Consider the following 13,553-nt stretch of genomic DNA (forward strand, 5'->3'; position numbering starts at 1 on the left):
ATGATAAGGAAGTTATCAATGCCAATATATAAAGTATCTTACTTGCAAAAACACTTGACACTAATTAAGTATATTACAGACTTGCAATAGGTTAAGTGAAGAGTACATGAAATAGTAAGTTACATGATGTATAGTTACAAGTCACCACATTTGGAAATTGTCTTCTAGGTAAATAACTTGCTACTTCCATGCTTAATTTAATACATAGTGAATGATGTGACCTCCTGCACTTGCTATTTTCTTCAGTTTCTTTAGATGGTTTTGATTTGTACCATTTTCCACACATTTTCTCTCCCACAGTACACTACCAGGCCAACCATCTCACACCCCAACAAGGACTAGGCTGAGCCCCATTCATTCTTTACAGTCATGGTAAGCTGTGTGGATGAACAAAACCTAATGATTGGATAAATAGTTCTTGGTTTGCCATGACCTTTACTTGAAAGCTGATTATTACCTTGAAGATCATCTTAAATCATCCTAGAGTAATGTTGTCATCTGCATAACTACCTCAAGCAGAGGATCATTGCATTTTGAATATAAATAAAATTACGATTATGGCACTTGAAACACAAAACGACATAATATTGGCAATTATAAAAGCAAATACATTACAAAATGCATCAAGACTGTTGCTTAAAAATAAATATAACTTCCATAAACATTACTTATATTACAGCAGAGAGAGGCAGAATGAAAAAAAATATACATATATATATCCTCTTGCAGTATAAAATCATCAGTATCAGCACAATACCAAACACACAATATAATTGTCAAGACTCTACTGTGTTGTAAATTTTGTCTTCCTGTGTGTGTGTGTGTGTGTGTGTGTGTGTGTGTGTGTGTGTGTGTGTGTGTGTGTGTGTGTGTGTGTGTGTGTGTGTGTGTGTGTGTGTGTGTGTGTTGAACTGGCCTCAACAAGGCAAGACTATGCCTACAAAATGTAAAAACATTTTCACATCATAAAAGACATATGTATTGAAGACTAACAAAAAGCTAATCACCTGTCAGCATCATAATTTGAAAGGTGGATGAATCATATTTACCAAGTTTGATTGTATAGTATAACTTTTCCACCTTCCCATGTGTTACTATGGTCAAGGATTTAATTGGCACTTTCATAACTTGGAGCACTAAAATGTACTAGCATATATACAAGTATAACACCAACCAAGTACAACATTCACTGTTCTCAGTTGGGTGCTATGTTATACTGTTCATGAGGATAAAGCATAAACATTTCTACTTTGTGAACTTTTTTTGGCAAGTGGTATCTTATGCAAGTAGTCTTCGTATATTTGTATGTGAGTCACAAGAGGATGTGTTCATGCATCTGTGTTTGTAAGTATGATTACAGTATGTATTTCCTTTGGAACTCTGCAGGTAACATGTTCTACAAATGTTTCGTCACACACTCTCATGCTTCACAGTAATAGATATATAACACCTAAAGCAATACTGATATGAGTCTGACATATGTCATTATACTCTGTACATGGGAAACATTAAAATGTTGAACTCAATTTGATTGTATGCACTACATTAATTACATAAAAACTAAATATAATGTAAAGATATATGGATTACAGAATTTTTTGTTTTTTAAATATGTGTTTACATCTTTTGTCTACTTAAGAGGTTGACTTTGCTCACAACAATTATACAGGTTCTGATGTCTAAATTGTTATTATTATTATTATTATTTTTTTTTAAGAGGTGATACTGGACAAAATTTATGCTGTTTTTGCCAATAACTATCAAAGAAATGTCAGCAGTTATAGCACAACCTTTCTGTGTCTTTATTTTATCTTCATTTACCTATCTCAGTTTACTGAAACTAAGGTTCTCAAAACATCTATTAATATTTCTCTCTAGCAGTACCTGAGATCCAGATTCCATAAAAATGTATGAAATAAAATATGGTTTACTATTTCAAAATGCTTACATTTGATTTATGAATAATCATAATCTAAAATATAAGGCTTACAAAATATTCTAAAAGTTCCAGAATTACCACATAAGAATTAATGTGTCTAAGTATATCACACTGATATCCCTTGAAGGAGAGCAGATGTGACAAAATATCACACTTTGATCATAAGAGTAAAAATATAAAGAAGAGGCTTTTCAATCCCTTACTGTCCCTTTTAGGTGTCATTTATAGTGCAGAGGGAATACAATGTTATTACTATTATTATCATCATTATTATTATTATTATTACTGAAGTGCAGCACAAAGGAAATCAACTCAATGTAAGGGAAGGTAATCCTAACTCTGCAGCATCTGTTACTGATCTGCACGATGGACTGCGTGAAGCAACGTGTTTTGCATTTCCACATGGTTTCTTTTCTGTTTAGCTATTCATTATGAAGTTGTGGATTAATTACTCACACATTCACTGTTTTTTGTTTAAATAATTACAATTCACACATCTTATTTTGTTTTTCAATAATTTCCCTCATTCCTCTTATGCATTTACATAGCAATTTCAAAATCTCTTTTCTTTATTGCAGTGTGGAATCGTTCACTTATTTTGTCTTTCCACATGGCTAGGGTTTGTCTCAGCATCTTGTTACTGTTCTAGAGTTACAATGTGCTAAAGCCTTCTCTTCTCTCCACACAAGTCTGTGATAAGTATGGAACTGATTATCCAAAGCATTTCCATTTTCAAAGGGATGTCTCATTACTACTATGAATGTCATGGATGAGTATAATATGATTTTTGAAATTTCAGTGTTGTTGGTTGGCTTACAAACATGAGAGTGAACTGCACTGCATCCAGACTTGATTCTCATAATTCAAAATGTGAAAAATGTGTCCATGCTATGCAGGCATAGTCTGGAGTGGCCAGCAAGTCCATATCAAGTAGATTTCTTGATTACGCCAACTTCAGTTAATTAGGAATACTGAACTCAAGAACAGATTGTGTTATTTGATGCTTGATAATATGTTGCAGGAATTGTACCAAAATAACAACTACAACAACAACTACTACTACTTCTACTACTTCTACTTCTACTACTACTACTACTACTACTACTACTACTACTACTACTACTATCTGTATCCCTTGAGAAAACACCTGTGGTGACAGCTTGCCCCTCATCCCACTGCTGCCACCACATGTATGGTCGTGCTACTTTTTCCTCCCATCCTGCCTCCTCCTCCATCCATCACCAGTGAGTTTGTGCTGAGGGTCAGCAGTACTTTCACTGTCCGGATGTGGCCCTTCTAGGCAGCCACCATCAGTGGTGTCTGGTCAATGGTTCCTCCACCTTCTATCCTCAGCCCTGCCTGCAATAAGGGAGGTAGTAGGCGGTCATGACCTATGCTGGCATCCTCACTCACCAGAATCCGTGACACCCTTGCATGAGTGGGAGCGGTGACCGCCACCACAAATGCTGGGGTGTCATGGAGTCTGGTGAGTGAGGATGCCAGCATAGGCTAAGACCACTTGCTACCTCGCTTAATGTGGGCGGGGCTGAGCATAGAAGGTGAAGGCATCATTGATAAGACTCCGCTGATGGTGGCTGCCCAGAAGAGCCACGCCCAGACAGTGAAGGCATTGCTGAACCTCGGTGCGAACTCTCTGATGATGAAGAGTGGAGGAGGAAAGATGGGAGAGAAAGTATCACGACAATACAGAATGTTGCAGAACTTTGATATGTGTCAAACTAATTAACCATTTTGAATTAAGTAATCTTCTAGCATAACTGATATATACAACACACATATAGTGCATATACAGTGAACACTTAGTTTTTCACTTTAAAATGGGCTTGTTTATTTAACAAATTGCAAAGTTGTGATTTTTGGTTGGAAAATAGAGGAATACTTTTCAGCGGTTCTCAGAATGGTAACACAGACCCCAACTTACAATGACACAAAAGTGACACATGAAAGTCAATTAGCAGTTTAGTCAACTATAATTTTTATAAATACTTATATTTTTAAACGCAGAAAATTAAGTGTTCACTGTATATGAAAGCTGCAATAAAAATAGAGTTAGCAAAATATGAACAGGACTAGATGAAACAGTGAATCAATCTTAGCATATCAACTTACCACTAACTAAAGGATATATTCAAGTAAATAATTACTACAAATATTTACCTATTGACTTAACTATGAGAGCACTTTACATTGGTAATATTACCAGTATCACAGGAAAGAATCAATATTTCATTAACAATAAGGTACTGCAGGCTGTGCACTCTCATAATGTTAGTGTTTCTCTATCAATTATTTACAAACTATTCACTGGGGAGTATCTTCAAAGGAAATATACAAAAATGTTTGTGAAGTATGTCTGCTACAAAAATCATTTCATCTCACTTACCACCATCTGACTGAATAATGTTTTCTTGTATATCAAGAGAAAAAGAGAGGTTAGCTATCAATAGCTATCAAAACATAGGAGTATGTATGCACTGTGTATGGTGACTCAGTAATGACATGCGTTCTGCTGAACAGTGTGTTGGCTTATTGCAACAAATAATTCTGATAAGGATGTTTCCACAGCACTGAACAGCACTCTCCCCAATGCTTCTGCCAAACACCAAAGTTGTTACAAAATAAAAGGAGACTCAGCTATATACAAGTTCACATGATCCCAAACATTAAGGTTAGATGTTACTTAAATCTTCAAATTTCAACAGGAATATCAAGTAATATGGCATAACCACCTTCCCAAACTTCTATATCTCAAGTGGCTAAATGTTGAATACACTTCCAGGTGACAAGATATTAAGACTACTAATAATAACAATCATAATAGTAGTGCATAGAAGACATTCAAATTCTACACTGACAGTCAACATTTCCTTTATGTTACAAGATATAGTGCATCAACACACCAGTTTAGTTAGTCTTTCAAAGTGACATGAATAAAATCCTAAGGCCCACTAAAAATCCATTCCTCATTCTACATTAATATCTTAGACAGTCTACAGAAAAGGTAACAAAGTCTTGTCGCCTGAGGAACTCTCTAAGGCTCTGTATGTAAACTTATGTATGCATCTTAGTTAATCAAGTGACATAATTTAGACCATTATCTCAAAATCAGTAGAAAAAAAGAAATGGAAATTACAAGAAGTCTTGACTGAAGTATAGAAGCTTATGAAACAATAAATGTCTGTAAATTCAACTGTTGTCCCTTTTCTAACCTTACAAGTTTTCTTATAATCATAATTAATTCCATGAGCACTGCACACAAACCTTCATTCACACACACACACACACATTAAAGCATACAATAATATGTATATAATGAACACACAACTTAACACTTTCCTGTATGAACACCATACTGCACAAAACAGTTGCAGCAGCATTGCCGTGGCACTGGTTGTATTCTTTTGCTTTTCAAACACCAAAGAGATATGAAAAGTAAGAAAAATCCTTTCTTCACACTTATTTTGTCTTCTTGGATTTTTGCAAACACTTGAATGAAGTTAATTAACATATTCTTACATGAAGCAGCTAACCCCCAGCTGAAACATCACACCAGCAAGCCGTAAAGGCATGCCTGACATAAAACAAATGAACAAACACAATAACAAATGAAATTATAAAATGTTAAAAGAAAATATGAGTCATTTGTAACACTTAAGTAATCAATCAAGGAAATGGAATTCATACAATCATTCTGAAATACAGTTATATTTCATGAGAGAGAGAGAGAGAGAGAGAGAGAGAGAGAGAGAGAGAGAGAGAGAGAGAGAGAGAGAGAGAGAGAGAGAGAGAGAGAGAGAGAGAGAGAGAGAGAGAGAGAGAGAGAGAGAGAGAGAGAGAGAGAGAGAGAGAGAGAGAGAGAGAGAGAGAGAGAGAGAGAGAGAGAGAGAGAGAGAGAGAGAGAGAGAGAGAATATGAGGGGATGGTGGCAGGCAGGCAGACACAGCCAGACAGACAGACTGTAAAATATTCAGATGACCCTGAAAAAGCCTCAAATCAACTGTTTCATAATACAGTTGTTCCCAAGCAATGAATTACCTATTGCACAAATCTTAACTTATACTATTATGCCATCCAGATGCTCACTCCAGCAGCAGCAGCAGCAGCAAGCATCACCATGACTGTAACTCCAATAGTAGCCACATACTCCTATCCTCTTAAAACAACTAGAAAATAATGACACACTAATAAACTAAACATTATAAAAAAATGTCAATAAATACTACACTACTTATGACCATTTCACTTGATTTTGAAAGGCTCTATACATGCATCAACATGTCAGCCCTGTCTAGATCATGGCTGCTGTATATTTTTCACAATCTTTGGCAAGCTTTCTGTCAAGGGATTTTTACCTGTCTAGTGAAAACACTAATTTCTCCATACAATCCATCAAAACATTAACTTGTACACACTACTGGTAATCTCCACACCCTTTTATGTCAGTCTCTTAATATTTCACTCACATTTATGTTTAATGATGCTACTACACAAATTATTCACCCCTTAACAACTGAACCGTTCCTTGGACTTCTGTTCGCTATAGTCAATAATGTGGTATAATAATACCATTATGTGAACTCACAACCTTCAACATTTTGTAGTGCTTTCAGTTGCTGTCTTTTCCTGTGATTCAAGTCTGGCCTTGCTTGAGATCCATCAATACCAAAAGCAATTTTCTAACAAACCATTTTACTGCAAAAACCTGATAAACACATTATTTCATAGCTAACCTAGCTAATTAAGCTGTGTCATCCACACTGCACATGCCTGAAACACATGACTCAACCAACTCTTTTAGTAAGTCTTGAATCTTAACTCTGCCAAGTGAAGCAAATATGCTCTCATTTAAAAAATAGAGCAAAGTTGCAAAAAATTATAAATTTACTATTGTCTAGATGATAAATGTTTGACATTTGATTGGATGCCCACCAAGCCTTATGAATTCTGTGATGTCAGACTTTTCTTGCAACTACATTTGTTTTCTCCTACTGCTTATATTGGTAACTATCTAAATACAATTAATATCAGTAATTGGACTTATATGATTTAGACTATAAAGTCTACGCAAAGAAAAAAAAAACATATGCAATACACACACGTCATGTCAAAGCCCCAATAAAAAAAAAAAAAGTACAGCAGAAAAGCTTTGTCTGGCAATGACTCCAATGAAGGAAGATATTGACACAACTACTGGAAGCATGTGATACAACTCCACACTGAAAATAAAAACTAACTCAGTAATATACCTTAACTTGTATTCATTTGGTAGGTTTTTGTTTTAGGAAATCCCAAACATAATATCTCAATAGTTGAGAAGGCACAGTATAAGATTACAAAAACATGCAAAACATTAAACAGTTCAAACTGTGTTTGGTTTATGTCCTGAGCACATTATTACTACTTCCCAAGAATTACGAAAACACCACATCAGACATACCAATAAAACAAGAGAGCAACTGTGCTAAAGTGCATAGAAACTCAAACAAAGCTACAAAAATCATCACATTGCATACAATAGATCCCAACACTTGCACAAAATGACTGACTCAGCATCTGAAATTTAAGTCTACATAGGTAAAGTATGGTAAGAAAAAAGTACAAATTACTTGCTTTGAAAAAGGAAAGTACAAAAAAAATAAAGATTAAATGATGATGTGAGGACAGTTGCAAGGCTAGCAATGATGGCAGATAAGACATGTGAAGAATATATACAGTCTAACAGGGCCAAGCACACTGTGTCTAATAGTGCACTGAGAGAATTGAGAGCAAAATAGATATAACAGCGTACTCCAGGGGGAGAAATTCTATCTCCTACACATTAAGGACAGTCACACTACATCACACTACAAGGACAGCAAAGTGCGTACTGGACTAGTTAGTTACAGTCATGAGGTTTGTGTCAGGATCTCTTCCTCACTGATGTTGAAGAGGAACAAAGTCAGTGCCCAGGAACTTCACACCATAGTGATTTCAGTATAAAGTCCTTTAGTGATATCAGCATGTACCTCAGCTAAGTAGAACACTTAAGTATAATTTATGTTCATTATTTTCTTTCAGATTAACTAAAATGCATACTGAATTTCTTCACAGATAATAACTACGTACTCTGCAAACTCTCCGATGAATACAGTATATAAAAACAATTAACTTTGGATATATGCAACAAAAAATATATATAGCATGGATCAAAATAAACCTATATGAATGGTAAACAATACGACCCCACTCTTACTAATGGACAGGGGACTCAGTTGTACCAAATGCAATGCTGTTCAGGCTGCCATCAGAGGGTCTGGTGCAGCATGGACACCTACATTCAGCCAACACAGCATTAAGATAACCAACTATTAGAAGAATATAAATAATATAATATGAAAATATGTTTTCCTAAGGATACAGCTTATGTCAACCATTCTAAAAATGCCCAACCTTAAGTAAAAAAAACTGGCCATTTTATGAGGTTATTTTATCACAATAAGTTGCTTACAGTATCTGTGGTAGAGCTGTTGGCATAATCTTTAGGATGGGAGGTCTTAGAGTTATGAGGATCAATTATCAGGCTTAACTTGAGGCTTTGGGCGGCTTTATGGGAGGGGAAACTTGGGCAGTGAAAAACCTCTGGAGGACCTCTCTCGTTCCTTGTCTTCCTGCATCTTGGCAAGAGTTGTCTGAAGGGAGCGGTTTTCTGCTAGCACCTGGTTCATCTGTTGTCGCACCTGCCTCAAGTCCTCCCTCAGCTTGTCCCGTTCTTTCTTGATGGACAGAAGCTCCTTGTCTTCTGCAAACATTCACCAATACAGATGTGAAGTGTAGAAAATGAAAGGGACTTGTACACATTTATAAGATAAGGTAAGAGAAAGAGACTGGTGTAAGTTTTAGTAACCTCAAATGCTGCATTAGAAACGATTTCCAAATCTTAAAATAATTAATAAATTACCACATACAAAAGAACTGCTTAAACTAACCTTCCTTCTGAGGCAGAAGAGTAAACACTCCTTCAAGATTCCTCTTCACCAGCAGCTTTGGGAGCCACACCTCTGTGGGCACTGACCCGGGGGATGTGATATTGGCAGGAACTCTGTCCTCCGTCAGTCTTAAGCCAACTCGTTCAACCATTATCTTCAAAGAGAAAGAAGACATCATAAATGTACCTCACATCTGAGTTTTATACAAATTGTATCTGTAACAGAAGTATTGCAAAAGAAATAACAATACTGCTGCTTAAAAGTTACATCCTTAACCTGAAAAAATTCACTGGCTAAGATATTTTCAATGAATCTCTCAAGAGTTGTAGAATATACACACGAGATAATGAGCACATACACTGAGCACATCACTTATGCCACCGCATGCTAAAGACTTCAGTGATCAGGCAAAGTATTTCAAAACAATGCTCCCTGCATAAACATTTCAATGGTAGCACAGAAAACAAATTCACCAATATACTATCCTTCTTGTTAGGTGAACAGTACAAGATAAGGAGTCCAGATTCAAGGGAAAACAATAACTTACAAAAGTATTAACTGAACTGAGCCACACATCCATTCACACATCATTCAAGCCTCTAAAGTGAAAAAAGAAAAAAATGTGGAAGAATAATGAGCTGCTCATTTTACATTACAGTAAAGATTTTTTTTAAATTCACTTCAAACTTCTATTTTCACTGAAAGAATAATATCAATTTATATGAAGATAATTATAATAATTCAGAAAAAATACAACAATGTCAAAAGCATATGTCAGCCAACTCTGATATCACCAATAAGCTCAAGAAAATGCAGCAAGCAATGAAAATGCTGTAAAACCTGAGGTGAGTCTTAACATGAGCCAGTGTTTCTTACTTCAAGTGCAAGGAGGGTCAGTAATGGTCTTCATTGAACGGTTTAAATTCATGCAAGGAACTGGAGTTAGGTATATAAATGTTCATCTTACTGTGAGTGGGACCAATGAATGGTTGGTAGAAAAGCAAAATAATGCTTAGAACAGTTCTAACACATTAATCTGCTACTGAAGGAAGTATTATCTTTACCATTTGCCTGGAAATTAATTTTCCAAAGATTATAATTCCTTTATCTGATCAGCAGCTTTATGCAATTTTTGGGACACATAATATTCTGAGAGAAGAGCTCAATGAGCTGAGAGGCACAATATATAACAGTTTTCTTACATCAAAACCCCCAAACTGAAAATAACAATCTTATAAATTTTCAGGTCACTATATGAAACATAACTGAATGGAAGTATTTCATATATATTTTAAAATTCAGTGCACATCAGGATAAGTCTTGTTATTCCCTACGAACCTTAATAACAGACAAGAGTGACATGGAAACACCAAACCATATGACTGCTGATGAATGGAATAGCAGAGGAAGATAAAGCAAAGAAACAGGAGAGAGATGTAGCTTCCAAAATAACCTTTACTGATACTTTATGAAATTATTCTGAAAATGTTGAGTAAAGTAAAATAAGGATCGCAAAAAAAAAAAAAAAAAAAAAAAAAGGTGCATGAAATACAATCTACATACATATTCATGGAGTAACATGAAGTGATTGGTAGATGTGTTCCAAACAGCTCAAAGAGAATGGAGAGGACCAAGGAATAGTTTAATATGAAGTGTAAGGATACACTTCATATAATGAATAGAACACAAGTATGAATGGGAATCCCAGGGCACAATAAGGCACAAATCATATGAAAATATACAGAAAAGACAAATGATATATAAAAAGACTGCTATAACTAAGGAAATGCCTGGGTGTGAGAAGAAAGTAATACTGATATTAGAGAAGTGTTAGGTAGAATCATTGTGCTCAGGAGTGTGAGTGCTGTTGGCTGCTAATTTAATCTTAACTTGTATATCATTGTTGAAGTTGAACATGTGCTCCATTATGAGTAAGGAAAAAAGATAACTCGAGACACTACAGCTGTAAGTGCTCCTGTGTGTGCTGCAAGTAGCAAACGACTTTCTTCACAGCTGTACAACATCAACAGCAAGCAAGTCATCCCTTTCTCAGCCAAAGTGGAAGGAAAACATTTAGAGAAGCCAGCCTTGACTCTCACCAGCCTGGCACCAAAAGGTCGTTGTATCAGGGTCTCTACTCTCACATCTCTATCATCGCTTCCGTGACTCAGATGATGTTGAGGAAATGATAGATGGTTACTTCCATCCTCTGTATCCTGCTGCCTTAAAGGAACATCATAAAAATTCACCTCCTTCCCATGACTCTGATGGTATTAAGAAAATAACAGATGGTTACTTCTACCCTCTCTATACTGCTGTCTTAGACGAACATTACAGAAACTTATCTCTTGTGGCAGAGGAGAGGTTATCATCCACCTGATCATTACTAACTCATCTTTCATCATGTAATTTTCCCTCTCACTCACATCATCTGTCATAACCAGGAGAAAAACATGAAAGGAGGACCCTCCATGACCCTCTGGACCAACAGTGAAGCTGCCTGTAGAAGACTGACACATACAAGTCTATATGGAGCTTTTCTATATGACAATGATGATGATGATGATGATGATGATGATGATGATGATGATGGTGGTGATAAGAACTAGAATTACAAACTATATGGTACACTTTGGTAGCCTCAATGGTGCTCAACCCTAATTTACTGACAACCACTCCACCATCCCCAACAGTGGGCAAACCAGTGCATCCTTTTCAGCATGTGCATGAATTTTGGAAAGATTTCCACACACAAGACATAACACTGCAATGTTTCACAGCTTTTCCTAGACATTTCAAGTTTAAAGAAACAGAAATATAAATTTTCATTTCTGTGATGTGAACACGAAACAAGACAATAAAGAAAGAAATGTATATGTAGGCACATAAAAATGAGGATTTTGATCAGTGTTCAATGAAATTCTTAAAATTTAATGCAATTTTTGTTCAGTTCTTGACATTTCCAGCTCCCATGTTTTCTGACAAGAACAAATCAGATTTAATGATACAAGCTAAATGTCTTTAATTTTTGTGAAAGTACAATTCAGCCTTTCATGAAGGCTAAGAATTTAAATTAACATTAAGATGAATACATGACTTAGTTTATAATTATTCTGAGAGTGAATTTTGAAAGGAAAATTTTCAAGAATAGCTACAGGAAGTAGAACATTGACCCTCATTGTGATTGCAACAGCCAACTACAAGTAAGAATACAATTCACTGAGTAACAAACCATAAAGTACTTACCTCCATTGGTAACGGTTCAGGCACTATTTCATCCTCAATGAGATCCACCAGATTAGTCACAGTGCTCATCATGAGAGTCAGGTTGAGATCCGCCACCTCTCCCTTCAGAAACGGCCGGATCAGCATCGGCAGCGGGGCGCCTGAGATACCACATGGTGGCTCCTCCTCCGCCCCCAGAGCCTCAGCATGGGTGTCCAGCCGCAGTTTGAGGCAGCACGGCTCAATGGCCTCCATGGACTCAGACCATCCACGACACCTGCTGCTGAATTTGCTCTGTGAATACCAATGCCTTGTAAGTCTCATTTGCAATTTAGAGAAAAATATTAATACCCAGCAAGCACACATACTTCTACACTTACACACAACTATATATGCTACTCATCTAATATCTCAGTTATTACTTAATGTCAACTAATGTAACTGTGTCATAAAATTCCTGAAAACTTTTATTTTATATAACCATGTCAAAAGGAATTTTCCTTGTGTGAGAAAGACTGAGCTAAAGGAGCAAGCAATGCATAACATCTTTAATGACTATCACTGAGGAGTAATGGAATACAAAATGAGCATTTAATAAACACACTTTCTCACTTAAATTGCCTTCATGAACTTATATCATTGTGCTCAGAGCAGGATTTCCTGCTGTCATTGTAATAATGGTGATAGTTATCGACTGGAATATGGAAAAGTAGTAGTAGTAGTAGTAGTAGTAGTAGTAGTAGTAGTAGTAGTAGTAGTAGTAGTAGTAGTAGTAGTAGTAGTAGTAGTAGTTCCTTGAATTTCCTTCAATAGGGTAGTCATGTTTGTCAAGTCTTGATCCAGTCTATACAACTTGCACACTCGAGTCTTCTCTCTCTCTCTCTCTCTCTCTCTCTCTCTCTCTCTCTCTCTCTCTCTCAGACGTGAAAACCCTCATCATTCAATACGTTTCAAGCTGCATGTTTCATTCTTCAGTCTGCATGAGAAGGAAGATGCCTCACAATAAGATGAAAAGACACAAAGCTACAAACTCAAGCCCAAAACTTCTGCAGCTGCTAAATCTAGACCAAATGATTTTCTAAATCTGGCCATAAAAAGTATGCAAAACCTTAAAAACATGAATGAATGCTACTGTAGAATAACTGATGCATATGAGGTGCCTAGAGCCACAGTGGTGTAAGCACCAAAAATTAAAAATGAAGGAAAATGCCATCACAGTTTTGTGAGTTTCAAAATGCGATATCTCTTCAGTGGATTGAGATAAAAAGTAATGATTGGTATCAGAATATTCAGTAATTCATGCCGTTTACAACTATTTAGTTGAATTACATTACGAAGTTACAATTAAATTACATTATTAAAAATAAATAAGTGACTGCATTTTTTTCTTTGATACAATTTTG

The 13,553-nt window shown here is 36.0% G+C and overlaps 1 protein-coding gene across 4 annotated transcripts in view; it reads right to left on the reverse strand.

The window, feature by feature from the left end:
- Positions 1 to 799: 799 nt before the first annotated feature.
- LOC135103352 (bridge-like lipid transfer protein family member 3B) overlaps positions 800 to 13,553 on the reverse strand; it is a 41,962-nt gene continuing 29,208 nt past the window's right edge. For all 4 annotated transcript variants that reach the window (XM_064009410.1, XM_064009409.1, XM_064009408.1 and 1 more), the window contains 3 exons: positions 12,172 to 12,444; positions 8,926 to 9,079; positions 800 to 8,738 (listed from right to left, as the gene is read on the reverse strand). In XM_064009410.1, the coding sequence (XP_063865480.1) occupies positions 8,545 to 8,738; positions 8,926 to 9,079; positions 12,172 to 12,444 (621 nt within the window). In that variant the 3' untranslated portion in view covers positions 800 to 8,544. The remainder of the gene's footprint in view (positions 8,739 to 8,925; positions 9,080 to 12,171; positions 12,445 to 13,553) is intronic.

The sequence above is a fragment of the Scylla paramamosain genome, chromosome 9 (genome assembly GCF_035594125.1).
Source record: "Scylla paramamosain isolate STU-SP2022 chromosome 9, ASM3559412v1, whole genome shotgun sequence".
Taxonomy (NCBI): domain Eukaryota; kingdom Metazoa; phylum Arthropoda; class Malacostraca; order Decapoda; family Portunidae; genus Scylla; species Scylla paramamosain.